General features: G+C 39.0%; 5 protein-coding genes across 8 annotated transcripts; 2 read left to right on the top strand and 3 right to left on the bottom strand.

Annotated features, from left to right (window-relative positions):
• The first annotated feature begins 499 nt into the window (after nucleotides 1-499).
• LOC110816148 (alpha/beta-Hydrolases superfamily protein) lies at nucleotides 500-2,997 on the top strand. Its single transcript, XM_022044203.2, has 5 exons — nucleotides 500-602; nucleotides 732-1,399; nucleotides 1,494-1,586; nucleotides 2,526-2,593; nucleotides 2,732-2,997. The coding sequence occupies exons 2-5, from the start codon at nucleotides 776-778 to the stop codon at nucleotides 2,928-2,930; spliced, it is 984 nt and encodes a 327-aa protein (XP_021899895.1). The 5' UTR covers nucleotides 500-602; nucleotides 732-775; the 3' UTR covers nucleotides 2,931-2,997.
• On the top strand, nucleotides 2,930-4,920 carry LOC110816145 (1,8-cineole synthase). Its single transcript, XM_022044199.2, has 2 exons — nucleotides 2,930-3,996; nucleotides 4,429-4,920. Exons 1-2 carry the CDS (start codon nucleotides 3,003-3,005, stop codon nucleotides 4,785-4,787), a joined length of 1,353 nt encoding a protein of 450 aa, XP_021899891.1. The 5' UTR covers nucleotides 2,930-3,002; the 3' UTR covers nucleotides 4,788-4,920.
• Nucleotides 4,363-6,593, bottom strand: MC3 (metacaspase 3). Of its 2 annotated transcripts, none has more exons than XM_022044201.2 (5): nucleotides 6,198-6,593; nucleotides 5,677-6,007; nucleotides 5,471-5,588; nucleotides 5,135-5,344; nucleotides 4,363-5,029 (listed from the first exon to the last, which is right to left on the bottom strand). In XM_022044201.2, exons 1-5 carry the CDS (start codon nucleotides 6,541-6,543, stop codon nucleotides 4,970-4,972), a joined length of 1,065 nt encoding a protein of 354 aa, XP_021899893.1. In that variant the 5' UTR covers nucleotides 6,544-6,593; the 3' UTR covers nucleotides 4,363-4,969. The 2 variants fall into 2 exon arrangements, with proteins under 2 accessions (XP_021899893.1, XP_021899892.1); XM_022044200.2 differs by having other exon boundaries at nucleotides 5,471-5,612.
• A 725-nt stretch (nucleotides 6,594-7,318) lies between these two features.
• On the bottom strand, nucleotides 7,319-10,722 carry LOC110816085 (metacaspase-1-like). 2 transcript variants are annotated; one of them, XM_088222186.1, is made up of 5 exons: nucleotides 8,780-10,722; nucleotides 8,386-8,695; nucleotides 8,020-8,131; nucleotides 7,723-7,911; nucleotides 7,319-7,589 (listed from the first exon to the last, which is right to left on the bottom strand). In XM_088222186.1, exons 1-5 carry the CDS (start codon nucleotides 9,225-9,227, stop codon nucleotides 7,518-7,520), a joined length of 1,131 nt encoding a protein of 376 aa, XP_088078312.1. In that variant the 5' UTR covers nucleotides 9,228-10,722; the 3' UTR covers nucleotides 7,319-7,517. The 2 variants fall into 2 exon arrangements, with proteins under 2 accessions (XP_088078312.1, XP_088078311.1); XM_088222185.1 differs by having other exon boundaries at nucleotides 8,365-8,695.
• A 392-nt stretch (nucleotides 10,723-11,114) lies between these two features.
• LOC110816083 (uncharacterized) lies at nucleotides 11,115-17,638 on the bottom strand. Of its 2 annotated transcripts, none has more exons than XM_022044112.2 (4): nucleotides 16,719-17,638; nucleotides 13,823-13,964; nucleotides 12,522-13,748; nucleotides 11,115-11,724 (listed from the first exon to the last, which is right to left on the bottom strand). In XM_022044112.2, the coding sequence occupies exons 1-4, from the start codon at nucleotides 17,573-17,575 to the stop codon at nucleotides 11,371-11,373; spliced, it is 2,580 nt and encodes an 859-aa protein (XP_021899804.2). In that variant the 5' UTR covers nucleotides 17,576-17,638; the 3' UTR covers nucleotides 11,115-11,370. The 2 variants fall into 2 exon arrangements, with proteins under 2 accessions (XP_021899804.2, XP_021899803.2); XM_022044111.2 differs by having other exon boundaries at nucleotides 12,522-13,751.
• Nucleotides 17,639-25,489: the final 7,851 nt, after the last annotated feature.

The raw sequence follows: 25,489 nt of genomic DNA on the forward strand, positions 1-25,489 counted from the left end.
ACTAACAAAATAGACAAGCATGTTAAGAGACAACAGAAGAAATTGGCCTTTTATTTGTTTTGAAAATACTTGTAACCACTTGAATATTTAATATAAAATAAATTTATAAGTACAAGCACTTATGCTTCTAAATTGAAGGTTGAGTAAATTTATAATTGGGGAAAGAAAGAAAATAGTTATTTTAGAAAACTGAGGTTTTATGTAAAGTAAGCATAAGAAATCAAACTAAAAAGAATTGAATTGTCAGAAGAAAAACCAAATTGCCTTTGGTTATTATTATTATTATTATTATTGTTAAAATAGTAATTTCACAATTTACAAATATTACAAATTTCGATCATACTTTAAATATATATATATATATATGTATATATTAGAAATAACATAGTAAATATTAAATAGTAATTTATAATTTGAAAATAATCCTTTTATTTTAATGTCCAAACGGCACCGTATTACAATTCACCTGTTCAATTAAAACTGAAATGAGAATAGTACGTAACCAAAATTACACTTCCAACAAAACTAAATTTGTTTTAGTTGTTGTGGCGTACCACGATCTTCTACATGCATGGACGGCTATGGCGTCTTACCTTATTCTGGTAAACGCCCATCTTCTACCTCCAAAATTCGATGCCTTGTCTCTTGTCGATGACGTGCATCTCCTGTCCCGTCTTATTTTCTATGACGATTCTTTCTAAAGGATGCTAATTTCGTTAATTTATCAACAGTAATTTCCTTGAGTAATCTGAACTTTCACGCTTGATCACCGAAGATGTTCAGATGTTTCAGCTTTACTGCGTCGAGGGATTGGTTCTTCCGTTACTCCTTCTCCTTCGCCGGCCTCCGCTCAGTGTCTACAGATCTCGGCGACACCACCGTCATGCACTGTTGGGTCCCCAAGACTCACAATCCTTCCAAACCCAATCTCCTCCTCCTCCACGGATTTGGCGCCAATGCAATGTGGCAATACGGCGAGCATCTCCGCCATTTCACCTCTCATTTCAACGTCTACGTCCCGGACCTACTCTTTTTCGGTTGGTCATTCACGGACCGGCCGGAGCGGACCGAGGGGTTCCAGGCGCAGTGCGTCGCTCGATTGATGGAGGCGCATGGGGTGCGGCAAACGAGCCTGGTAGGAATAAGCTATGGCGGGTTTGTTGGGTACAGCATGGCGGCGCAATTCCCGGAGAAACTGGAGAGGCTGGTGCTCTGCTGCGCTGGGGTTTGCTTGGAGGAGAAGGATATGGAGAATGGTTTATTTAGGGTTCCTAATTTGGAGGAAGCCACCCGCATTTTGTTGCCCCAGACGCCGGAAAAGCTCAAGGAGCTTATGCAATTCTCATTTGTGAAGCCTATGAGGGGTGTCCCCTCTTGTTTCCTTTCAGATTTCATAGATGTAAGTAAAAAAGTAAAAAAGGCTCTTCCATTATATTTCAAATTTTCATGTTTGTTTCTTTTTTTCTAATGAGAGATTTGCATGATGTACACAGGTGATGTGCACAGATTATGTACAGGAGAAGAGAGAATTGATCAGAGCAATCCTCAGGGATAGAAAGCTTTCTAATCTTCCCAAGATCACACAGGTCTTATTCCTTCTTCTTGGTGTTTTAACTCGAAACGTAATTAGGAAAGAATAAAAAAAAAAAAGAAAAGAATAAACTCATACCAGAAGTTCATCAAGCGAATGTCTTTGGATTCTTCAATTGAGCAAATAACACAATCAAACTTTGATGACAAGGAGAGCAATATCTTCTCCAGAATAGTGATATCTTCCATTTTCTCACAATGGAAACGCCTTTTGTTGCTGATTCCCATGGTTCTTGCACAATAGTTGGTGACAGATTCGCCATCTTTCATTTGTAGTCTCTCAAAATACCTTCGTAAGGCTTGAAGTTGTGCATGTTTCACTTGGGAAGAGCTTGATATCTTTTCTTCATGGAATCCCAAATATCTTTCAAAGTATCATTACTAAGAATTGTTTCCAGGATAGCATGATCAATTGCCTGAAAAAGATCATTTTGTACTCTCAAATCCTTGAGTTTCTTGCCTTCTAACTTTGTCTTTTGGGCATCAGTCAAAGCTGCAGCATTGTCTGGTTCTTCAATTCCAAACTCCACAACCTGCAAATACTCCTTTAGCATACTCCAAAAGTAATAGTGACCATTAAACATAGGGATTGTAGGCTGCATAAAATTAGTATTTGAAGCATGATTGTATGGGGGGATGAAAGAGAAAGCTATTTGCTTATTTTGTTTACCTTTTTTTTTTTTTTTTTTGTTTTCACTCTCGCTTTTGATTTTGGCTCACGTGTTTTACTTTTTTTCACTCTCTTCCTCTATCTTCTCTTTTCACCCTCTTCCTCCCGTGTTTTAGATTCAACGCTTAACAACTTTTTAAATAAAATATAAAATTTTAAAACAATAAAAATATGCAAATTTATTCAACAAAGTATAGTCTCTGTATTATATAAACTCTGTTTGGCCATTGCTATGGGCTTTTGATTGGAATTTGAAATGAAGCAGCCAACTCTGATAATATGGGGAGAGCAAGATCAGATTTTCCCACTTGAACTAGGGCAGAGATTGGAAAGGTAGTCTCTTATTCTGATTTGCTTTATATATAATGTGCATTTGTTGTGTGTATATATAATTGGTGATTGTTTTTCTTTAATGGGTTTATGGGGATGTGCTTGTATTATATATATATATATATCTATATCTATATATAGGCACGTGGGAGAAAATGCGGAGCTAGTGGTGATTAAGAATGCAGGGCATGCAGTGAATCTGGAAAAGTCAAAGGAGTTTGCAAAGCATTTAAGATCATTCCTGATTGCTGAATCACGATTACCCCATTCTTCATCTTTCTCAACCAACCTTGATAAACCCGATTCTCGAAGAGGCTTCCTTAATCAACCTTCGAGATAGGCCCCAAGGACCATGTAAAGTTTGAGTTGATTTGTATATGTATGTAGAGATTTTTATTTGTTTTAAATATATATGTATATAATTATACATACAGGTCTTTTATCCGTCACAAAACAAATCCACGGTTTCAAATTTTCTCCATCCATCAACCTGTTAACCAATCACTTTCTAAAGCTTACTCTGATCTTCACGCTTCTCCTCCTCCACTCAAAACACACAAAAAAAAAAAAAAACACCCAGATGGGCATCTCCGAGAACTACCCTTTACTCCTCCGTAATCTCATCACCTCCATATTCATTTTCGCCGAGAATTCCCTTTCCACCTTAGCTCAGAAATACAAGCTTCTCAACCTCCTTCGCTCTCTCCTCGTCGCATCTTCTCTCTTCTTCTTACGTCTCCTTTCTTCTCTTTTCTCTCCAAACCCTAATCTTAATCCCCTTCATGATTACCACAAGTCCCCTGGATATAAACGCGACCACTACATGCTCCCTGACACCGCCGCCGCCTCCGCCGCCGCCTCCGCCGCCGCCGACTCTGGTATTGGTCGGGCATTATCGCAGCTGCTCTCAATCATCAACGATCTTCCTGTTAGTTCCAGGAAGTACGAAGTAGTTCGATCTCTAGCCGAGAATCTTATGGATGAAAACCAGAGGGAGGGTGTTCCCGCGTTAAGAGAAGTCAATCGCGCCGCCCTGACGGCGGCTTTTGCGCGGACTATTAGTCAGCTTGAAACATCCATGGCGGAAATGCGGCGGGAATCGGGTGAGAATCCCGCTTTGGGGGATGTTGGACCGGTTTTACATGGTTTGAACCGGGTTCTACGAACCGTACGGTCTGCTGGAATAGGGGTTTTGGCCCGCATTGGGAATGGAAAGAGAGTGGATGTGGACCGGTCGGGCGGATGGAGTGAGAAGCTGGCGGCTGAGCTTCTGTGGCTGGCTCAGAAAATGGGAGCTTGTGGTTTTGGAGAGGAAGCTGTGGAGAGGTGGGCATCGGCTTCGAATTTGGCTTGGCTGGCTTTATCGGCTGAGCCACGGCTTCAGTGTTCCATGGTTAAAGTCGCAGGTATTTCTCAACCGTTGGATTTATTTTTTTGGAATATACTTGGGGCTTTATTGTTGAGGGTAAACCGAACCGCTCGTTATTTATTTATTTATTTCAAGGATTGAATTGCACGTATGCATAAATTAAACCAGGGGGAAAAAAAAAAGAAAGAAGACTTAAATCTTTATGATCACATTTAAAGAATTGAATCTTCATATTATTCGCACATGGATTTAATTTGTAAATGGGAAATTTCGATATTATTTATGAAATATTATTTTAAACTTTTAATAAAAATGAAAATAACTATTTAAGACTATTATGTTTTCTATGAATATAATTAATTAATTTAAAATTAGAAAAACATTTTTAGTGAAACTTATTACCAAGGACTGAATTACTACCAATCATGGTAGAAGGAATATTTTCTAAATGTATTTATCTTTTATGCAGCGTTGTTATTTAAACAAGCCAAGAACACGAGAGAGGAAAAGGCGGAGGAGGATGAAGAAGAAAGACAAACAAAGATGAAACTGTTAATGGCATGGTTGCCATTGCTGTGTAGAGGTAGCAACGGGACTGATGTTCCGGTATTGAGCGTGAACGAAAGAGGTGAACTCGAGAAAATACTCGAAGACACCATTGAAACCCTGCAACAGCAAGAGCAGCAAGAGAGAGTTTTCTCCCTTTGGCTTCACCACTTCACTCATTGCTCTTCCTCCGATTGGCCCAACCTCCACGCCTCCTACTCCCGCTGGTGCACTTCCTCCCGCAAACTCTTCCTCCTCGATCACAATGACCCAAAAATATAAATACCCTACTCATAATGTGCCATAACTTGTAATGTTTGCTTCCCATTTTCAGAAATGGATTATATATATATATATACATACGGTAAAGTCTTAATTATGAAGTACATCGCTCCATTGTTCTTGGCTGGCTTCATCGATGTTATATCGTACACAAAATAAAGTAGACGTTATAACACAAGCATTCACAGTATAAACTTGGTAGAGTAGATGTCAAATTTCTCCGACGAAGACAACTGTGGCTCCTGCATAACAAACAATAGGGTTTATTAATAGGGTCATTTTCTGAAACAAAAACAAGTATAGATTAAGTAATAGGGTTTTTGAGAGAAGGAGATGGTTAAATTTACCCCAGAAGAATTGTTGGAGGTGAAGACTAGTTTATTAAGAATAGAAGCAATGGGACCATTTAGGCGTAGCCCACCAGATGATTTTGACTCACGAATTGCATTTCTCATGCAATTAAGCAATCGTCCATACGTTAATCCTGGTTCATTTTGAACTGCTTGTATGAAATTATATGTCATTGCCCCTGTCATCACCTTGCTTCCAGTAAAAGCCTGCACTTGTTTTCTCATATATTATTATCAATCTGTTCATACCCAGATTTTTGTAATTGTCTGAAATTTTTTAGGGTTATATGGGTGTGTATGTATGTATATTTAGTACAGATATCGATGACTGACCGTTGTATCTTCAGAAAGTTGATGATCATCACAGGCGCTAAAACAGACAGCTAATCCACCACTTGTTCCTTTATAAATTTCTCTTGGAGTTTGATCTTCCCAAATGTAATACCCTTCCCTATATTTTACTTTGCACAACCAGCTTTACCCATAAACGAAATTAAACTATTTCCAATTAATCAGAGAGCAGAAACCTAAGTACTGACCTGTTCATCCTGCAAACAAATGGCAGATCAAGAACAGTTCCGCTATGGCAAGCATCGATAATCCCGTGAAGCTTGGCTCCATAAGGCAGGGGCCTTACAATGGTGCCATTGATCTCGTCATCGATGATGAAGCCTTCTGTCTCGTAATCTAGAGGGCAAAGTGCCTCGTCGTTCCCGTCAACTTCATCGTCATCGTAGTCGGGTTCAGTCGTCCCATGACCTGAGAAGTGAAACACAAGCGAGTCCCCTGCCTGACAACCTTCCACTAACCATTTCAGAGCCAACCGGATGTTTCGTTTGGTCGGAGTTTTTAGTGGATTGGTCTCCTCTTCTACAGTTTTTTCAAGAATAAATTTATATATTATTCATCATCACAACATAATATAATCTTCTACGTAAGAGTATAACGCAACTCGAATTTATAACTTTTTATAAAATAAATAACCTAACAATCATTCAGTTATTCAAATATTTAGTCACGAATCAAAAAGTGCATATATATATATATATGTATATAATACCTGAGAGGAGAAGGACGGAATCAGGAGGAAAACCCATTTTGTTGAGTAGAAAGTAGTTCATGCACTTGACATCGTTGATGCTGCCCTTGAGCCTGTAAGGTTTGCCATAGTAGTTGATTCCACAGAGCACCGCCCGCTTTCTCCCAAAAGCAGAAGCAAGAGGGGATAAAGGTGGCGGTGGACGAGAACAGTAACTACTCCCGCCATATACAAAAGGGGCTGCCGGCGGTGGTGGGTAGGGAAACCTGGTGATGGCTTGGCACACAACACAGCGAACCGCCGTCGCGTCTGTTGGGACAAGCAGCTGCAGCCCACACCCACTGCACCACTCTCGCCTACTTCCCATGGCTTGTTGTTGAAGGAATCAGTAGGTAGGCGGATAGAGATAGATGAGATGAATCTATACGTAAATATAGAAAAAAAAAAAAAAAAAAAAGAACCAGATTCGCCATCTTTTATTTTCTTTTTGTAAGTGGGAATATATTTTGACACAAAACAATTTGGCATCTCAACTATTCACTTTGTTCAAATGATAACTTCTTCGATCTTTTTTTTAGATAAGAAATGTTTTTTTGTATGATACAATAATTTTTTTTTTTTCATTTATTACGGTAAAAACAAAATGAATAAATAACATAAATATAAGACAACAGAGTCTACAAATTTTTATTATTTTTTTTTTAATTTTATCTGAGAATTTCTTGTATTTTTATCTAATTAGTTCTAAAAAAATTTCTTACTAGTTTAATGTGTTGTTATTACATGTTAAATTGATATTTGAGATTAATTCTTTTTAAAGAGATTTCCAAGTAGCTTTTGATATCAAGTTATTAAGATATATTGTCCTAATTGTTGCTACAGTACTAGTACCAAATACAAGATTAGTACAAGTAATTTGTATTTTATGTAAGATTAAGTGCTTTAAGAATACAACTGTGATAAAAAATAAATAAAAAAAATCCCACAAATATTATTTGTTGATTCCAAGGAAGCACCTAATAATGACTCTATTTATATAAACAAATAATAAATAATGAAAATATAATAGATTTTTTACGATATTAAAATGATGCATTTTAATTCTATAAAAATTAATGTAAATTTGAATTATGTACATTGAATTTTATATAAATTTAATTTTTATTATTTTAAGCATAGAATTCATACAATTTTAAAGTTAAAATAAATGTTGAATTTATTCCAAAAATACCCTAATTACATTTTTTTTTGGGTCATAATTAGCACTTAATTAAACCCAAATTAGGTTTCTGCTCTCTGGAGACTTCACCGGATTCTTCTTAAATCGTCGCTTCACCAAATTTATCTGCTGGTTCCCAAACTAATGTGGGTCTTGTAAACATCAAACGTTCTGGAAGAAGAAAGTTGAGGCTTCTGCAAATACATATCAATAATCATATACATATATTAATTGTAAATTATATGAATTACCAATAGGAGAAATTAATTTGTATAATCTGAATCGTATGGATATATGAGGAATGAAAATTAATTAATTCAAACCGACTTGAGTCAAGTTTCGGAACATTCTTCTGAAGATCCTTGAAGTAGCAAGACATCCTCCCTCGTTATTAACATTCTGAATACCCTCATGCGTCATATCAAGCAAATCGCCATAAGTTAATCCTGGGTATTTCTTTAAGAGATCTATTAACAGAAATGTTAAGGCTCCATTCATTGTATTTTTTGTGAAGGCCTACAGCAAAAAAATAAAACTTCAATTGTATGTTGAAAAACAAAATAAGCAAAAAGAGTATACACACACACACACACACACACACATAATTGCATGTATATTACTTACGGTGGTATCAGCAGCCTCTTGATCATCTTCACAAGCACTGATTGAAATGACCCATCCACCTCTGGTGTTTTTCCAGATGCCAGAGGGAGGACTGTTATCTTCCCACTTCTTCCTATTAATTTGTTTAGCATAAATTCAGACATTTACTAATACACACATAAATTATAATACAATAAAACACGATTTCCAAATGAGAACATACAAAAACACAGTTTTACTTAAATTCACAACCTCCTTAACCATTTAACTAAATAATGGTTGATCTTGTTCAATTTCATTCAACCGCAACTGATGATTTTCTTTTATTCAGAAACAAAAAATTAGTGAGTCACAGTAAATACTTACAGATGTGAGTTGTATACATACGGGAGATCAAGAATGGTTCCACTGTGACATGCATCAACAATGGAATGAAGCTTAACACCTTCTTTGAGGGGAGAGACGATGACGGAGTGGATATCATTGTCGAGAATCATTCCTTCTTTCATAAAATCAGTGGGACAAATTGTTTCGTCAAACCCATCACGCTCATCCTTTCGCAAATCAGGCTGTCGCAACCCATGTCCGGAGAAGTAAAACACCAGTGAGTCACCAGACTCACAGTCCTCCACAAGCCATTGCAACGCGATCTCTATGTTCTTCTTTTTTGGAATTAGACTTGAATCTGTCTCCTCTTCTGCAGCAACTCAGTTTTCTACTCTTTCATTATCATAGATTTGGAGAAGAAGATGATGCAAGGAGAAGGAAGAAAGTAACATACCAGTGAGGACAAGAACATTGTTTTGTTGAAAAGAGAGGTTATTGATCAAGAAATCTCTCATGTTGGCAACATCGTTTAGGGTTCCCTTAAGCTTGTACTTGAACTTCTTGTAACTCACTCCAATAAGCAGAGCTCGCTTTCTTGGTCGACCAGGTGGTGTACGAGATCGATTCAAGAGAGGCGATGGGTTACAATTGAGAGAGACAGTAGTTGCAGAGAGCTTCTGTTTCAGTTTATGACCACAAAATCTGTCGATGGTGCAAGTCACAGTCTTGGCACCTGCCGGTGGTGGTAATGATCTGATCAAAGTTGAGGGAGGAGTAGACACAGAGGGTATAATTGTATTGGTTTGATTGCAACCAGGGCATCGAATTATTGTGTTGTTGGTTTTTGTAGTCACTAGCTGCAATCGTTGTCTGCAATACTTGCACATACTTCGGCTCTCCATTATAGATTAATAAGATTCTCTAATGTACGCCAATGAGATTGGTGGATGTATGAGAAGAATGTTTATTTACATATAAAAAGCTTACATCTATCATCACAAATGGTGGGTTATCAATCCATATATAAACCCAAACATTTCCATACATTATTCTTTTCTTACTCACTTTAATTACAGAAAAATCCAACTCATTATATCATCTATATCTCTGCTTTTGGTATTATGTTCATCTTTTTGTCCATCAAGAGTCACAGATGATAATTAATACAGAGAAAGTCAGAAGAACCAGATGCCCATCTTTTCCCCCATCAGCCAAAGTCAGTATCAGTTAATCACAAACACATATGCATAAATATATAACCACACACACACATATACATGTATGCTTTGCGGCTTTTGCTTTTCTTTTTAACCATTCAGTACTTCCGATTCTCAGTCCATTTATAAAGTGCGGTCTCTAGAAAGCACCCAACACTGGCATTAGTGATAAAAATTAAGGGGGCAATTTTAAGGATCAGTAGCGAAGTATTTAACTTCGTGGGGGCGATGATAATCAATTTAAAGTTTGATTTAAAATTTTTTAGGCTAGATTAATTTATTAAAAAAAAAGAACATAAAGTTCCAGAATATAGTAAAAATAATGAAATCAGAAAATTTTTAAATATTATTTTTAATATTTTCCAAAAAAACTTATATGCCATTTACACTTCAATTATTCCAACAGTATTTAACTCTTAAAATGATTTCATTGATAAATACATTGCAAAAATACAAAAATTTATGTTAGGAATAAACACATTGCATAAGCACATATTTTAAAGGGAAAGACTTCCATTTTAGTCCCCACATATACATGTATCCTACCATTCTTCTTCTACATGATTCTCCATTCCTCTACTTTCCTCTCAAATAAAAAAAAAAACTGAAATAAAAATGCACTGTCAATTTACCTAGTAATACTAGTTAAAAAGGTACAAGAACATCTAGGAACATGCTTAGTTATTTAAAAAGTGCAAAAATGCACTTAAGTACCAAAAGACTTAAAAATATCCAGAATCCTCAATTCCTCCAATTTGGAGCAAAATAGATTTAAAAGATATTGTACTACAAACTTAATCAATTTACTCCACATATTTGTTAAAAATATATCAAAACATGCAGGAACTTGCACAGTTAACAGAACTGCACAAAAATTTGAATTGATGACTGGAACATTTAAAAACACAACTAAATAACCCCGAAGACCATGATTAGAATTCTCAAAATGACCAAAAAACATACCAAATTCCTCAGAATACTCAGAAATCCCCCTACTTGAAACGCCCAAATGAAGCCAGATCCCATGGTATCCAAAAACAATCATAGATACTTGAAAAACCTTAAAATGCACAAGTGTCTAGAACGAATTGAAGCAACCTAAGCCTATCCAGAATGCCTAAACACACCAGAAGCACCAAGATAGTTACAGCTAACCAAAATGTCCAGAAATAAATCTGAAAATGCTCAAAAATCACTTTCATGCAATGTTTCAAACAAATTTAAAATTGATGAGGAATTCATTTGTGAATCCACATTTAATTTAAGCCGAAAATCATGTAAATTATATTAATACGACAAGAAAAGAATTGAGTACATATCAAATTTCATGTAGAACTGGGACAGTATAATCCAAATTCCATTAATTTTGATAGAATTGAAAATTTATTGTTTCAATTCCTCATAGAATTCTGAATGAAAGCAATAGCTGAGGTGGAGTACTTTACACTTTATTTAAACATCTACCATTTCTTTCAAATAAGCGAGAATATATACAATCAGAAATCGATGTCCGATGCTTAGATAGGGCACATTTACCATGTACATTGAGTAAACATACAATAGTTGCTGAGGTAGTCAAGAAGACAGAAACTTCATCTTTTAATGCTTTCAAGCTTTTTTTGGTTCAGATCAATTTAGCAACATAGAGGAATGAGGAATCAAGAAGCATGAAGCATGAAGCAATAAAGCCTCAAACTTAAGAGATACAATATATTTAAACAAGAGGACCTTTCCTAAAGAACAACATATAGCAGGGAAGACTTACCTCCAAGCTCAAGGTAAGGAGGCCTCCTTGTTTTCACACATGTTGTTAAAATTACCTCCACTATCAAACTGCATTAAGTTGCCCCGAGATTTTTGCTTTGCAGGTAGGACACATATAACCAACTGAATCTGATTGGGTTTCAGGATCAACGTCCTCATGGCTGAACTCCATTCCACACCAGACACACACAGTTGTAAGCTGGCTCCTACCCCTCATATTTAACATGACTTCCTCAGATTCAAACTGAACAGCACAATCATATGCCCCTTCCATCCCCTCATTACCAGCCAAGTCTATCGCCACCTCTGGTAGAGCAAGAGACTCTTGCCCTGTCCCAAAATTGAATTTCAGCTGCTCTATTTCATCTAATCTCAGCTCACCATATCCTGACACATTTTCCGGCTTCCCATCTTCACTCTGCCAATAAGCATAGAAAATCTCAATTAAATCCCCAAAGAAACATAAATTTAAATCTTAACCATCAGTAGAGATGTGGGTAAGGAGAAAAAAAAAGGGGGAAGAGATTCATTTGTAATTTCATCTTCTCTGACGTATTAGGTGGACGGAAAAATTTTTATTGGCTTCTTTTTCTGTACAGTCATTCAAAGAATAAAAGAGGAAGCATAACACCTAGTATACAGATTTTTTTATTTATAGATAAAACCTTCATTAACATAAAATCAGTAGAAGGAAAACAATTTACCCCTAATGGAACAGCGTCAGACAAGAGCAAACCAGTAGCAGAAACAAATTACATTCAAAATCTTATCCGGGAAAGGATGAATTATCCATTGGAATACATAAACTTTTTGTTGGACCAGATAAACGTAATACACCCAGTCAATGGAGCAATCACTAGTGCTGTATAGCATGTAATGGCCACAAAAGAAACCAAAGGGTAATCATCCACCACAAAAGAAAAATAAGTCATTTTTTCTGAAAGCTTGAAAAGAAAAAAAAACTTCTTTTTTTTCTAAAAGAAAAATTTCCACTGATAAAACTGGAGCACATCTCCGTTGGAAACAGGGAGGTGGTTCAAGCAGAAAGGATAATGAGAATTAATGTTCGCACAGATAAAATCCTGGAAACCATTCCTTTTCTTTTGTAAGAAGAACTATGTGCGCTCACACTCATTAGGAGTATTAATCTAGTGGTCAAGGCATTTCAATTAACTGCCATCCACAAGCAAAAACGAAACAGAACAAGCATAATACCTCATGTTTAAGTTCATTATGTGTCTGGAAACAATTTTTGGGTTGCAATACTGGCATTGAACCCAAATTTTCATGGAGTATATTTCCTTCAGAGTTCCCCTGTTCACTCTGTCTCACCATAATTTTAGCTGGTTCAGAATTTTGGCTTCCAGAGCCAAAATTCTCACTGTTACCCTCTTCACTAGGCTTAAGATGCTCCACCATTCTAGCAGTAACTGAATTCACATTATTATCAATATCACAGACATTCTGATTTTCCAATGCTACACGTAGGTGACTTTCAACATCTGTTTTCAGCTCAGCATTGGACTTCCCAATTTCACCAGAGGTTAATGTCACAACATCTTTTCCACCAACCATTTCAACATCTGTTTTCAGCTCAGTGCCAAACTTCCCAATTTCAGCCGATGTTAACATCATAACATCTTTCCCACTAATCATTTGAGAATTACAATTTATCTTATCAGCAGATATGACAATAGAAGTATCCAAAAGAGAATCCACCTTGACATCTACAACATGGCTATCATAATCCATCATTATCTCTTCATCAATGATCATATGCTTGCTATTTCGTGGTACTAGATCTTGATCCAAAGTTCTATCACTCATGTCAGATTCAGTTTCTGGTTCACTGAAAGGAACATTAGAGTTTAGTTCATCCTCAGAATTGGAAGCAGGAAGGTCTTGATTAGGAACAGTAATCAGTTTACCAGGAGTCAATCCACCAGCAAGCTCAATATCAGGCATGGTAGAAGTTTGTAGAATAGAATTCTGAGCAATTTCAATCAAAGCATCCATTTTTGAAATCCTTGTAGGCAACTCATCATTGCATGGAGACTCAATTCTCTTCTGAAGAGCCTGCCTATTAGCTGGTTCCTCGATACCCCTCACATAATTCCTAACATGTATTCCTACATGACCATTGTATCTACGCCTTTCATGAAATGTCTTATGACAAAACTGACATTCAAACTTCCCATCTTTAACTATTACACCATCACCAACTGAAGATCCAAGCCTGTACCTTCTTGTAGTCCTCTGGTGAAAAGACAAAAGATGTTGCAGATATGTGTCTTTATCATCAAATTTCAAGTTGCATTTACGACATTCAAAAAGATCATGTATTTGCACTTCCGCCAGGTTATCAAAACCCAGTAAGGTAATTTCTTTTGCATGTTCATCTGCTTGCCTTTGAGCATTCTCCTCGAGAATAGCATCTGCATGCTGCTGCATGTACCATAAACCTTGTTGAATTGGTTAGGTCATCAAAGAAAACCACTGCAGGACTATTTACTTACTTTTTGAGAAACTATAGTGTGCTCCTGCTCCTGAACATTGTTACCATCACAAATGACCATCTTCTGTAGACCATGACGTCCAAAGTAGGATTGAAGATAAGCAGAAACTTCCTGGCATGATAAAAAATGATGTCCACCAGGACTGGGAAAACATAAAATAAAACAATGAATGAAACTGTGAGAGAGAGAATAAAGTACTGGAAAGGGAAGACCTGATGATACAAGATTTGAACTAGGAAAAGGTACTGACCATAATGATGAATAGTCAAATAATTTTCCTACTGTCCGAGTTTATATCTAACAACTAGTCCACCATCACATCATGTTTGCACTGCCGACAAGCTTATGATAACAAAAGCCTGAAGTTATATCTAAATTGGTTGAAATGACACAGTTTTCAAAACTAGAATGCATTTATATAGGTCACTATGTGCAAATGTGAACACTTTCCAATGGTAGGAAAATCATCTCCAAGGACAAATAACTAGAGATGCAATGGTTCTTCACATAGATAAGCACAGTGAAGTGAGACAAGATCCTTAAAGCAGTTATGCTTCATTTGAAGAACACAAGTTCTCCATCTTTCGAAACTGTAAATTCAGTTTTTCAAGCATGCAATGCTGAGTCGTTCCAGAAGAAGAAAGCTAGGCATTACCGTTCTAGACTAGAAGATCACCTGAAAGAGCAGCATTGCAACACACACAATTTCCTTGTGGGTCACACTGTTAAGCTTCGAAAATCTCAGTGCCAACCAACTTAAGGAAAACATCTATTTAGTTTAAGGAAAAGTGTGTTTAGAATAGTTGTGGAATTAGTCAACAGTGTATCCTATATCCCTTGTTTTCTGTCATCAGTTTTATTTCCCATTATCCCCATTATCTATCACTATCCCATTTTGTTTTAGTTGCCTTAGAAGTAGGAAGTAGCAGATAGTAGGGTTTGTATTTAAAGGATGCAAGTTTAATGAATGGGGGGTCGAAAAAATTGTTGTTCAAGTGTGGTTTATTCTCACCCAAAGAGAAAATATTTGCTGAAAAATTAATTGGTTTCTGACTGAAACCTATCAATTGGTATCAGAGCCATGTCTATTAACAAAAAAAGAATTGAAAATCTGGAAGTCAGCATGGGCAGATTGCAGGACAGCCTAAGCCGGATGGAGGTGAGATTTGCCGACAAGTTCCACCAGATTGAAGACACCCTCAAGCGGCTGACAAACACCTTGCTGTTAAACCGTGAAGGTTCCAGCAGCAACACACCGGACCGGCCTGGCCAGATGCGACCATATTGCAATGAGCCAAAACCATTCACGCAAAGTGTGACTTACATAGCATCCAAAGCAATATCTGATGGGTTTCATCTTTGTGTTGCTTACACGTATGGTGAATCAGCTACACAGAAGGCGTATCCCAATTGTGAAGCTGTTCTTTACAAGCAATTTGACACCACTTTTGAAGCTATCAAGCGGTGGCTTGTGGAGCGTGCCGTCTTGACAATTGAGAATTCTTTAGGGGAGAGCCTTAGCAAAAAGCTCGACCTTCTCTGCAAAAAAGAACAGAAAAGCTCGGGAAGGGAGGGAAGGAAACTGAAGGAAAGCACCGGAAAAAAAAAAAAAAAAAGTATGGGAAGGAAGGGAGGCAGATCGCGTTGGAAGATTGAGAGCTGCATTGCACAGAGAGTTGAGACAAAGAGTTGTGCTGCCAAAAAAAAAATGGAAAACTACAGAAGGCTGCCAGGAACCGGAAATAATACTCTTGAAGAGTGGGGAGTGGATGGCCTTTGACAAGCATTCTCAAGTGGTGATGATGTGGCATTTTTTTTTATTTTTTTTACAAACTACGGATGTAGAGGGGCAATTAAATGTTGCAGCATGGTCTGAAAATTAGACACAGCCTTGGATGAAATTCTGGACGAACTAAAAAAAAATTCAAAGTGCCAAGGAAGATGGCCGAAGAAGATGCCACGAGTCAGGTTGTCTGAACCTTGAGGACAAGGTTCTTGTAAAAGGAAGGAGTGCTGTTAAGCTTCAAAAATCTCAATGCCAACCAACTTAAGGAAAACATGTGTCTAGTTTAAGGAAAAGTGTGTTTAGAATAGTTGTGGAATTAGTCAACAGAGTATCCTATATCCCTTGTTTCCCATCATCAGTTTTATTTCCCATTATCCCCATTATCTACCACTATCCCATTTTGTTTTAGTTGCCTTAGAAGTAGGAAGTAGCAGATAGTAGTTTTTGTATTTAAAGGCTGCTAAGTTTAATGAATGGGGGGTCGAAAAAATTGTTGTTCAAGTGTGGTTTATTCTCACCCAATGCGAAAATATTTACTGAAAAATTAATTGGTTTCTGACTGGGACCTATCACACACTTACCCCCTAAATTAACTTCTTCATATAACCTCAGACTCAATACGAAGACTAATCATTTTTTTCAAGTTATATGAAGATTAATCATGCAAAAAGACAGCAAAATCTCCACACTGAAGTTAGCAAAACTATTTTTCCCTGTCGATATCTTGTTAGAGGTCTTGAACTATTATAAAATCATTTGAGGAAGGCGATCAAGCATTGTAAACCCGGAAAGCTAAAGTGATGGAGTATGTTACATTTCTTTTTTTTTTCTTCTGAGAGAACGCAACATGTGACATTTCACCAGTTATTCTAGAAATTTTCATCTAAACCACTTCCAAGATGTCAGTGTTGAAATCACACGTTTCTTCATGCAGTAAGCAACGCGAATGACAAGAAAGAGTCAGGCAACTTTTGCCGCATGAATGAGCTTCTTAATATCAAACTCTTGTATATTCCATTTAACATAATCCTTTTTTTTTTTGCCATTTTCTTGTATTTTCCTCGTAATCAAACAGGAAGAGAAAAAAATGGGGGAAGAGCATGACAGCACCTTATGTATCTGCGGCAGTAAATCCAGGCCCGACCTTCCTTTCTCTTGAGTCCCAACAAGAGCCTCCAGCCTACTGGCAACACATCCTTGAAAATGCTGGCATCTACAATCTTCCTTTTCCTCCTCCTGCTGCACCACTGGCCACCCAGATCCCTCAAAAACCCCAATAGCTGCTCCTCACTTACCATCCCTTCCGTCCTCTTCCTCAACTCCTCTCCATACGGATCTTCCAAATCAGCCAAAGCTACCAAATCGACGGCCACGCCATTTTTATTCACAATATCCAAACTCTTCTCTCTTTCGTCCAGGATCACCTTAGGCTTGGGCTTCCTCCCTCTCTTCCTCTTCCTCTCGCCTCCGCTACCAACACCCACTTCGGCATCACGGAAATTGAAGGAATCATCAGGAGCCAAAGCGGAAAAGGGAACCGGCGGAGTGTAATCAATGTCAAGGTCGTAAAATTCCGGGAGGCTCCTCAGTGAGTGCTTGAGAGAAGCAATTATAGAGCGGTTCTCGTGGAATTCGGGGTCATCAGGGACGGATGAAGGTTTCGACGAAGGAAAGAGGCCGGCGACGCGGTGCCGGTGGTGGTGGTGATGATGGTGCGAGGGGGAGGAAGGGCGAGAGCGAGTAAAGATCTGGCGACGGGAACCGGCGCTTTCATTGAAGGTGGAAGGGTCGATGGAAGGAATAACGAGATCATCAGTGCGGCAGACGTCAATGGCGGAAGGGGAGCAGAGAGAAAGTGCTCGTAGCTCGGACTGAGTGAAGGTAGCCATGTCTATTGAAGGCAAGGAGTCTAGGGTTAGGGTTACGGATACTGGTGAGGGTTCCGGTTTTGCAGAGAGAGTAGCCATGTCCAGTAGCGGAGGCTGAGAGTGATGTGAGGTGTGGGGGTATAGTCTACTGGTAGCAGCAAGGTACCTCTTTTCACTTTGCTTTTTTCCTGAACTGCTCCCAGACTTCAATTCTTATTTTTAGCCGTTAGATCAACTACGAAGCATCCTAGCCATCTATTTGAATTTCAATTTTAACAAAAAAGTAGTATTCGGATTTTAAATTTAATTTAATGTTAATAATTTAATATTTGTTTTTAATAAATTGAAAAACTTTAACCTATCTAGGTAAATATAAATTTAATAAAGATAATGAAAATGATTTATTTTTAATAAATTAACTAGAAATTTAACTTGCCTAAGTAATTGTAATTTTGATAAAAAGTAAAGCATAGAGTAATCTTATTTTTAACAATTTTTATAAAAACAAGTAACTTATAAATAATTTAAAATGCATTATAAAAACAGTCATGGTTTAAATTATATATTTTTAATAATTAATAAGATACTCGACATGAATTGTTTTATTATTTAATTTTTTAATTTTTTTTATATTAATATTATTTATTTTAGTAGAACTTATATAATATGTAATATCTCATCACAATAATTTTAGTAAATAATTTTTATTTATATTAAAATCGTTACTAATCGAAATATAGGGGTGAGACAAAACTTGATTTAAAATCTGACTAGTTGAGTTAATTTCGAATGGGTTTTATCAATTTTCTAACACTAGAAGATACCTTACAGGTCATCTTATAGTATTATTTGTCTAGATTTATAAAGACTTTAATACTTTTTTTTGTTGATAATACCAAAATAATAGTAAAGTTATTTTGATTGAAGATATAATAAAAAAAATTAGTGATTCAAATATTATTATTTTAAAATCTATTTAACACATTTCACTCTCGTATTAAGAACAATATAATTCACTGATAATAAAAAGTTTAATAAAGAAAAAATGTCTAAGTATGAAGAAAATAGAAATAATGGATATAGGTTTTTCAAAGAATTGCACCATTACAAAAACTTATGTTATGTCATTTTTTTGTTTAGTTTGTTATTAAATATTATTATAATTTTAATGTATATATAAAGTGGATCACATATTCTCTTTTCCAATCGTTTATATTGAAAATCGGATCCTAATCATAATTGTAAAAGACTTGAGTACTACCTGTAACACCCAACTTTTCTTTTTTTCTTAATTAATTATTATTATTATTTTATCTATAAATATAATTATTATTTATATAATTTTAATTTAATTTATATAATTTTAATTTAATTTAATAAAAATAATAATAATAATAATAAAAAAGGTAAAAAAATTAGTTAGGGATTTAATTAAAAATAATTTTGGAGAAAATGAGTAAAAATTTGGATTCTGTTGGTATTTTTTTTTAAAAAAATTAGAAACTGATGGTCAAAATGCAATTTAAAAAAGTTACGCCATGTCAGCTCCCCGATCAGCAACCTCGACCAACCAGGACGCGCCAGGTGGCAGAGATGCTGACGCAGGAGGCCACGCGAGGGGGAGCCACATGGGCGATCCGCGTGCGCGCGCACGGACGGCTGAGATCCGTTCCCGCGTGCACGGACGGCCCAAATAAAAAACGCGCACAGACGGCATAGATTGCATCGCGCACGGACGACTCAGATTGAATCGTACACGGACAGCTCAGATTGAATCGCGATGAACGGTCCAGATTCGCTCCCTATTTAATTGTGATCGAACGGTTTAAATTAAAAGTGATGGATTACCCATATCAAAAACGGATGAGTATAAATAACCTCATCCGCACCCAAACCCAAACCCTAGCCACCAGAGCCCCTCGCCGGAGAAGACAGCCCAGCCGCCGGGGAGCCGACCGCCGCCACCCGTTGCTGTACCGGAGCAATTTCCGACCACCAAACGAGGTAAAAATTTCTTCTATTGCACGAAATTAATTTTTAAATGCACCCATGGCCAAATTGAAGTGAAAGAACTGGCCGATTGGCAGAAAAACGCTGCCAAAGCTCGGCGCCGCTGCCGCGGGGTGTTTCGAAAAATGCCTCCGATGAGGCCATTCCTGATTCCCGTTCGATGTGATTTTTCCACCGTTGTGACCACCGTTTCCTTCTCTATAGGTTGACCGAAGCAAAACACCAAACCGCAACATGAGTCAGAGGAGTCGCCGCACTAGAGAGCCCCACCGCCGGTGAGTTTCGATTTTTTGCATTTTTTGGGCCCACCGAGGGCCCTAAGTGTGTTTTCTCACAGGAACCAGTGCAAGTTCGGCTGAATTCGGCTGAAAACAGCCAACCCGAGGTAGATTGCCGTTGCAGGCGGCGGCGCCGTCATCGGAGCACGGCGGAGCCGCCGTGCTGGAATTCTGAAATTTGCCGAGTAGGCCCTGGGTCTAATTTTTGAGTTTATTTAGGACACTTGTAGGTACCGTAAGTGCGTTTCAGTTCCCGAAGAAAAATTCAAGGAACTCAGGTACCGCCCGTAGACGTAGTAACCATCTAGTTTTTGGCGTGGACAGGATATTTGAGATGTTAGAAAGACTCATTACGGCCCAACAGGGCCGAGAGGAGGGGAAGGAGCTACCTAACCCTCCCCCGCTGCCACAGGTTGAACCACCACTCCAGCGAGAGGATCCTGAGCCACCCCGGTACGACCCTGCTCCTCCACAGTACCACCTAGTACCATTGCCACAGTATAATCCGATGCCCCTGCCGTATCAACAAGTACCACCACAGGGCCCCCCAGTCTACCATTAGCCTGCCCCAGTCCCTTTTCCACGGGACCCAGTTCCTCCCATGATTGACCCGGGCTACATAGAGAGGTACAAGAGACTAAACCCATTCATTTTTCCAGGGGGACCCTCTTTTGAAGATGCTGAGTACTGGTTGGCAGAGACAGAGAAGGTCTTCAAGACCTTAGGGGTGACTTCTGAGCAGAATGTTACCCTTGCAACCTACATGCTAGTGGGAGAAGCAGATCGCTGGTGGAAACTCAAGCTGACCACCTTGCCCGTTCTAGTTACTTGGGAACAGTTCCTAGTAGCCTTTCATGCAGAGTACCTCCTAGAGCATCTCCGACATCTGAAGGAGATGGAGTTCGCCCACTTGATTCAGGGGAACATGACTGTGTTAGAATATGCTCGTAAGTTCCTAGAGTTAGGCCGATACTCCCCTGAGACGCTGTTGGATGAGGGCAGGAATGCTAAGAGATTCCAATGGGGTCTCCGCCCAGAGATCAGGCAGCATTTGTTCGTACTGGAGCTCAAGACCTATTCGATCGTTCTGGCCAAGGCACAACTGGTGGAGAGGAGCTTCCACACCCTCCCTCAGGCAGCACCTCAGACCCTCAGCTCTACCCCGTAGACCAGCACCTACCGTGGCTGTCCAACAGAACAAGAGGCCCAGGCCGGTGATCCAGGCTCCAGTGGTAGGACGTGGTAAGATCTGTTAGCATTGTGGCAGGGATCATGGGGATCGACCCTGCTACCACCTCAACAACACCTGTCGCATATGTGGTAGTGCCCAAGATTATGCGATAGAGTGCCCAAGGAACCAGAATCAGGGCAGACTTCCTATTCAGGGCAGAGCTTATAACCTCATCCAGCAGGATGCCGAAGCCGACCCAGACGTGGTACAAGGTATGTATATTATCTATAACCATCTTGCTCATGTTTTGATTGACACTGATGCATTGCATTCATTTGTTTTACCTGTTTTTGCATCAAAATTTAATGTATTACATGATAAACTTGATTCAATATTATTTGTGTCTACTGCTGGGAGTGTAACACTATTGAGAGAAGTTGTCTATAGGGTTTGTGCCATAGAGATAGCAAATAGGAAACTGAGTGTAGACTTAATAGAATTAGACACGGGAGATTTTGATGCAATTTTAGGGATGAATTGGCTAGCGGCGTATCACGCTACCGTAGATTGTTTTAGCAAGATGGTTGTATTCAATCCTCCTAATGAGGAACTATTTATAAATTAATAAAATCATTTAATACTTATTCCTTGATGACAAGTTTTCTTATTCGTCGAGTACCTTAACCTTGCTGTTTTCTCTAACTGGGCAAACCCAAGAAAAAAAATTGTATTTAAGAGATTCCGGTAGTCTGAGACTTTCCAGATGTATTTTCGGATGAACTACCCGGACTGCTAGTGGACAGGGAAGTCGAGTTCACCAAAGATTTACGGCCATGCACCTAGCCTATTCCGGTTGCTCCTTACCGCATGAGCCGCGTTGAGATGGAGGAGCTGAGGAAACAGATCACTAAATTGCAAGATAATTGTTTTATCAGACATAACGTGTCCCCTTAGGGTGCCGAAGTCACTTTTGCTAGAAAGAGAGATGGAACATTGAGACTATGTATTGATTACAGAGGATTGAACAGGGTCACAATCAAGAACAAGTATCCCCTTCCCAGGATTGATGACCGCTTCAATCAGTTGTAGGGTGTGTAGGTCTTCTCCAAAATAGACTTGCGATCAGGTTACCATCAGGTGAAAATAAAGACAGAAAACATCCCCAATACGACTTTTCGAACCAGGTACAAACACTATGAGTTCCTGGTCATGCCATTTGGGCTAACCAATGCCCCAACCATCGTCATGGATCTGATGAACAGAGTCTTCAGACAATTCTTAAATCAATTTATTTTCGTGTTCATAGATGACATCCTGGTCTATTCAAAAAGAAGAGAGGAACATGCTCACTATCTAGCTCAGGTTTTGCAGGTTCTCAGAAGAAAGAAGCTTTATGCAAAGTTGAGTAAGTGTGGATTTTAACTTGAGCAGACCACTTTCCTAGAACACATCATATCAAAGGATGAAGTATCAGTGAATCCTGAAAAGGTTGAAGCAGTGCTCGGCTGGGAAAAATTGACATCAGTTAAAGAAATCCGTAGCTTTCTGGGAATGACGGGCTATTACTGCAGGTTTGTTAAAGGATTTTCTAGTGTAGCTGCTCCCCTAACCCGACTCACAAAGAAGAATACCAAGTTTGAGTGGAATGAGGACTGTGAAAGAAGTTTTTCAGAACTAAAGAAGTAGCTGACTACTGCACCTGGGCTGGCCTTACTGAGTGGATCGAGGGGATATACAGTTTACAGTGATGCCTCCTATCTAGGCATGGGTTGTGTTTTAATGCAGCATGGGAAGGTCATAGCCTATGGCTCCAGACAGTTAAAGAGTCATGAGAAAAATTATCCCACCCATGACTTAGAGTTTGCCGCAATCATACACGCCTTGATGACTTGGCGCCATTATTTATATGGAGAGACCTTTCAGATCTATACTGATCACAAGAGTTTGAAACACATATTCACTCAAAAGGATCTCAACATACGTCAGAGAAGGTGGATCGAACTTCTTAAGGACTATGATTGTGACATTTTGTACCATCCGAGTAAGGACAACGTGGTAGTCGATGCACTCAGTAGAAAAAGTGCAGGTATCTTAGCCTATTTGATGGTTTCAGAATGCAGGCAAATTGGGGTTACACAACAGGTTCGACTTCAGGACTTGAGGAAAGTCACATGTTTGGGTCATCTGACTATCTAGCCTGAGTTAATCCAGAGAATAAGAGAAACTCAGTCAGTTGATCCCACCCCAGTAGCCCTTAAGAACGATGCAGAACAGGGAGTTAGCTCATAATTCTGAGTCTCCGCCGATGGGTTACTCCAATTCCAGGACAGAGTGTGTGTTCCAGGTGACAGTGAGTTAAAGAGAGACATCATGACAGAGGCCCATAGCTCAAAGTTTTCCATGCATCCTGGAAGTACTAAAATGTACCAAAGCATGCGACCCCGATTTTGGTGGAATGGGATGAAAAGAGACATAGCTGACTTTGTGTCTAAATGCTTGGTATGTCAGCAGCTCAAAGTAGAGCATTAGCGCCCAGGTGGGTTACTTCAGCCTTTACCGATCCTTGAGTGAAAGTGGAAACATATCACCATGGACTTCGTGACAGGGTAACCTAAGGCACGCTCAGGACATGATGCCATCTAGGTAGTTGTTGACCGATTTACCAAGTCTTCCCACTTCTTGGCCATCAGGATGACTGATCGTGACAAGTTGGCAAAAATGTATATCCAAGAAATAGTCAGATTGCATGAAGTCCCAGTGACAGTGGTGTCCGACAGGGACCCCAGGTTCACTTTTCGGTTTTGGAGTAGTTTTCAGCAAGCCATGTGAATGAAGCTGTCCCTTAGTACTGCCTTCCACCCCCAGACTGATGGACAGTCAGAAAGGACAATCCATACACTCGATGATATGCTCCGAGCTTGTGTCATTGACTCCGAGGGCCATTGGGACGACCATCTACCCCTGATAGAGTTCGCTTACAACAACAGCTACCAAGCGAGTATTGGCATGGCTCCGTATGAGGCATTATATGGGCGCCCATGCAGATCGCCGATTTGTTGGGAAGAAGTGGGCGATAGAAAATTGTTCGGCCCAGAGCTGGTAGAGGAGACTACATCCAAAATAGCTAAGATCAAGAAGAACAGTCAAACGGCTTAGAGCAAGCAGAAGAGTTATGCAGACACCCGGAGGAGAGATTTAGCGTTTGAGGAAGGCGACCGGGTGTTTCTTAAGGTCACTCTTTTTAAGGGAATCAGTAGGTTCGGCAAGAGGGGGAAACTGAACCCCCGATTTATTGGACCATTTGAAGTCTTAGACAAGATTGGTACTGTCGCCTACAGACTAACACTACCTCCAGAACTTTCTAAGGTCCACAATGTGTTTCATGTGTCCATATCGTGCAATTACAACCCGAACCCTTCTCATGTCTTGGCCCACGAGCCTCTTCCACTCCGGGAGGATTTATCCTATGAAGAAGTACCAGTCGGCATTGCGGATCAAAATAGTAGATTACTCCGCAACCGGGAGATATCCTTTGTGAAGGTCATATGGTAGAACCACACACCAAGGGAGACCACATGGGAGCTAGAATAAGACTTTAGAGCCCAGTACCCCCAGTTGTTCGATCAAGAGTAAGAGACAAATTTGAGAGACTAAATTTCTTTTAAGAGGGGAGAGTTGTAACACCCAACCTTTCTTTTTTTTTATTAATTATTATTATTATTTTTATATATAAATATAATTATTATTTATATGATTTTAATTTAATTTATTTAATTTTAATTTGATTTAATGAAAATAATAATAATAATAATAATAAAAAGGGTAAAAAATTGGTTAGGGATTTAATTGAAAACAATTTTGGGGAAAATGGTAGAAAATTTGGGATCTGGGGGTATTTTTGAAAAAAAAATTGAAAATTGGGGGGTCAAAATGTAATTTAGAAAAGTTACCCCATGTTAGCTGGCTGGTCAACAGCTCCGACCAATCAGGATGCGCCAAGTGGCAGAGAAGCTAATGCGGGAGGTCACATGGGGGAGAGCCACATGGGCGATCTGCGTGCGCGTAATCGAACGACTGAGATCCGTTCTCGCGCGCACAGACAGCCCAGATCAAAAACGCGCACAGATGGCCCAGATTGCATCGCGCACGGACGGTCCAGATTGAATTGTGTATAGACGGCCAAGATTAAATCGTGATGAACAGCCTATATCAAAAGAAGATGGGTATAAATAACCCCATCCGCACCCAAACCCTAACCCTAGTCGCCAGAGCCCCTCGCCGGAGAAGACAGCTCAGCCGCCGGGGAGTCGACCGCCGCTACCTGCCACCGTACCAGAGCAATTTTTGACTGCCAAATGAGTTAAAAATTTCTCTTCTTGCACGAAATTCAATTTTAAACGCACCCATAACCAAATCAGAGTGAAAGAATCGGCCGATTGGCCAAAAAATGCCGCCGAAGCTCGGCGGCACTATTGTGGGGTGTTTCAGAAAATGCCTCCGATGAGGCCCTTCATAATTCCCGTTCGATGTGATTTTTTCACCGTTGTGACCATC

The sequence above is a fragment of the Carica papaya genome, chromosome 6 (genome assembly GCF_054855325.1).
Source record: "Carica papaya isolate Zhongbai chromosome 6, ASM5485532v1, whole genome shotgun sequence".
NCBI classification, from domain to species: domain Eukaryota; kingdom Viridiplantae; phylum Streptophyta; class Magnoliopsida; order Brassicales; family Caricaceae; genus Carica; species Carica papaya.

Coding starts and splice junctions, on each gene's coding strand:
- LOC110816148 (XM_022044203.2), top strand. CDS start 776: ATGTTCAGATGTTTCAGCTTTACTGCGTCGAGGGATTGGTTCTTCCGT. Junction 1,400..1,493: donor TCCTTTCAGATTTCATAGAT/GTAAGTAAAAAA, acceptor TGATGTACACAG/GTGATGTGCACAGATTATGT. Junction 2,594..2,731: donor CTAGGGCAGAGATTGGAAAG/GTAGTCTCTTAT, acceptor ATCTATATATAG/GCACGTGGGAGAAAATGCGG.
- LOC110816145 (XM_022044199.2), top strand. CDS start 3,003: ATGTATATAATTATACATACAGGTCTTTTATCCGTCACAAAACAAATC. Junction 3,997..4,428: donor TTCCATGGTTAAAGTCGCAG/GTATTTCTCAAC, acceptor TCTTTTATGCAG/CGTTGTTATTTAAACAAGCC.
- MC3 (XM_022044200.2), bottom strand. CDS start 6,543: ATGGGAAGTAGGCGAGAGTGGTGCAGTGGGTGTGGGCTGCAGCTGCTT. Junction 6,008..6,197: donor TTCCGTCCTTCTCCTCTCAG/GTATTATATACA, acceptor AAAAAACTGTAG/AAGAGGAGACCAATCCACTA. Junction 5,345..5,470: donor AACTTTCTGAAGATACAACG/GTCAGTCATCGA, acceptor AAACAAGTGCAG/GCTTTTACTGGAAGCAAGGT.
- LOC110816085 (XM_088222185.1), bottom strand. CDS start 9,227: ATGGAGAGCCGAAGTATGTGCAAGTATTGCAGACAACGATTGCAGCTA. Junction 8,132..8,364: donor TATGTATACAACTCACATCT/GTAAGTATTTAC, acceptor ACAAATTAATAG/GAAGAAGTGGGAAGATAACA. Junction 7,590..7,722: donor TGTTCCGAAACTTGACTCAA/GTCGGTTTGAAT, acceptor ATGTATTTGCAG/AAGCCTCAACTTTCTTCTTC.
- LOC110816083 (XM_022044111.2), bottom strand. CDS start 17,575: ATGGCTACTCTCTCTGCAAAACCGGAACCCTCACCAGTATCCGTAACC. Junction 13,752..13,822: donor ACACTATAGTTTCTCAAAAA/GTAAGTAAATAG, acceptor TGGTACATGCAG/CAGCATGCAGATGCTATTCT. Junction 11,725..12,521: donor ATAATGAACTTAAACATGAG/GTATTATGCTTG, acceptor GCTTATTGGCAG/AGTGAAGATGGGAAGCCGGA.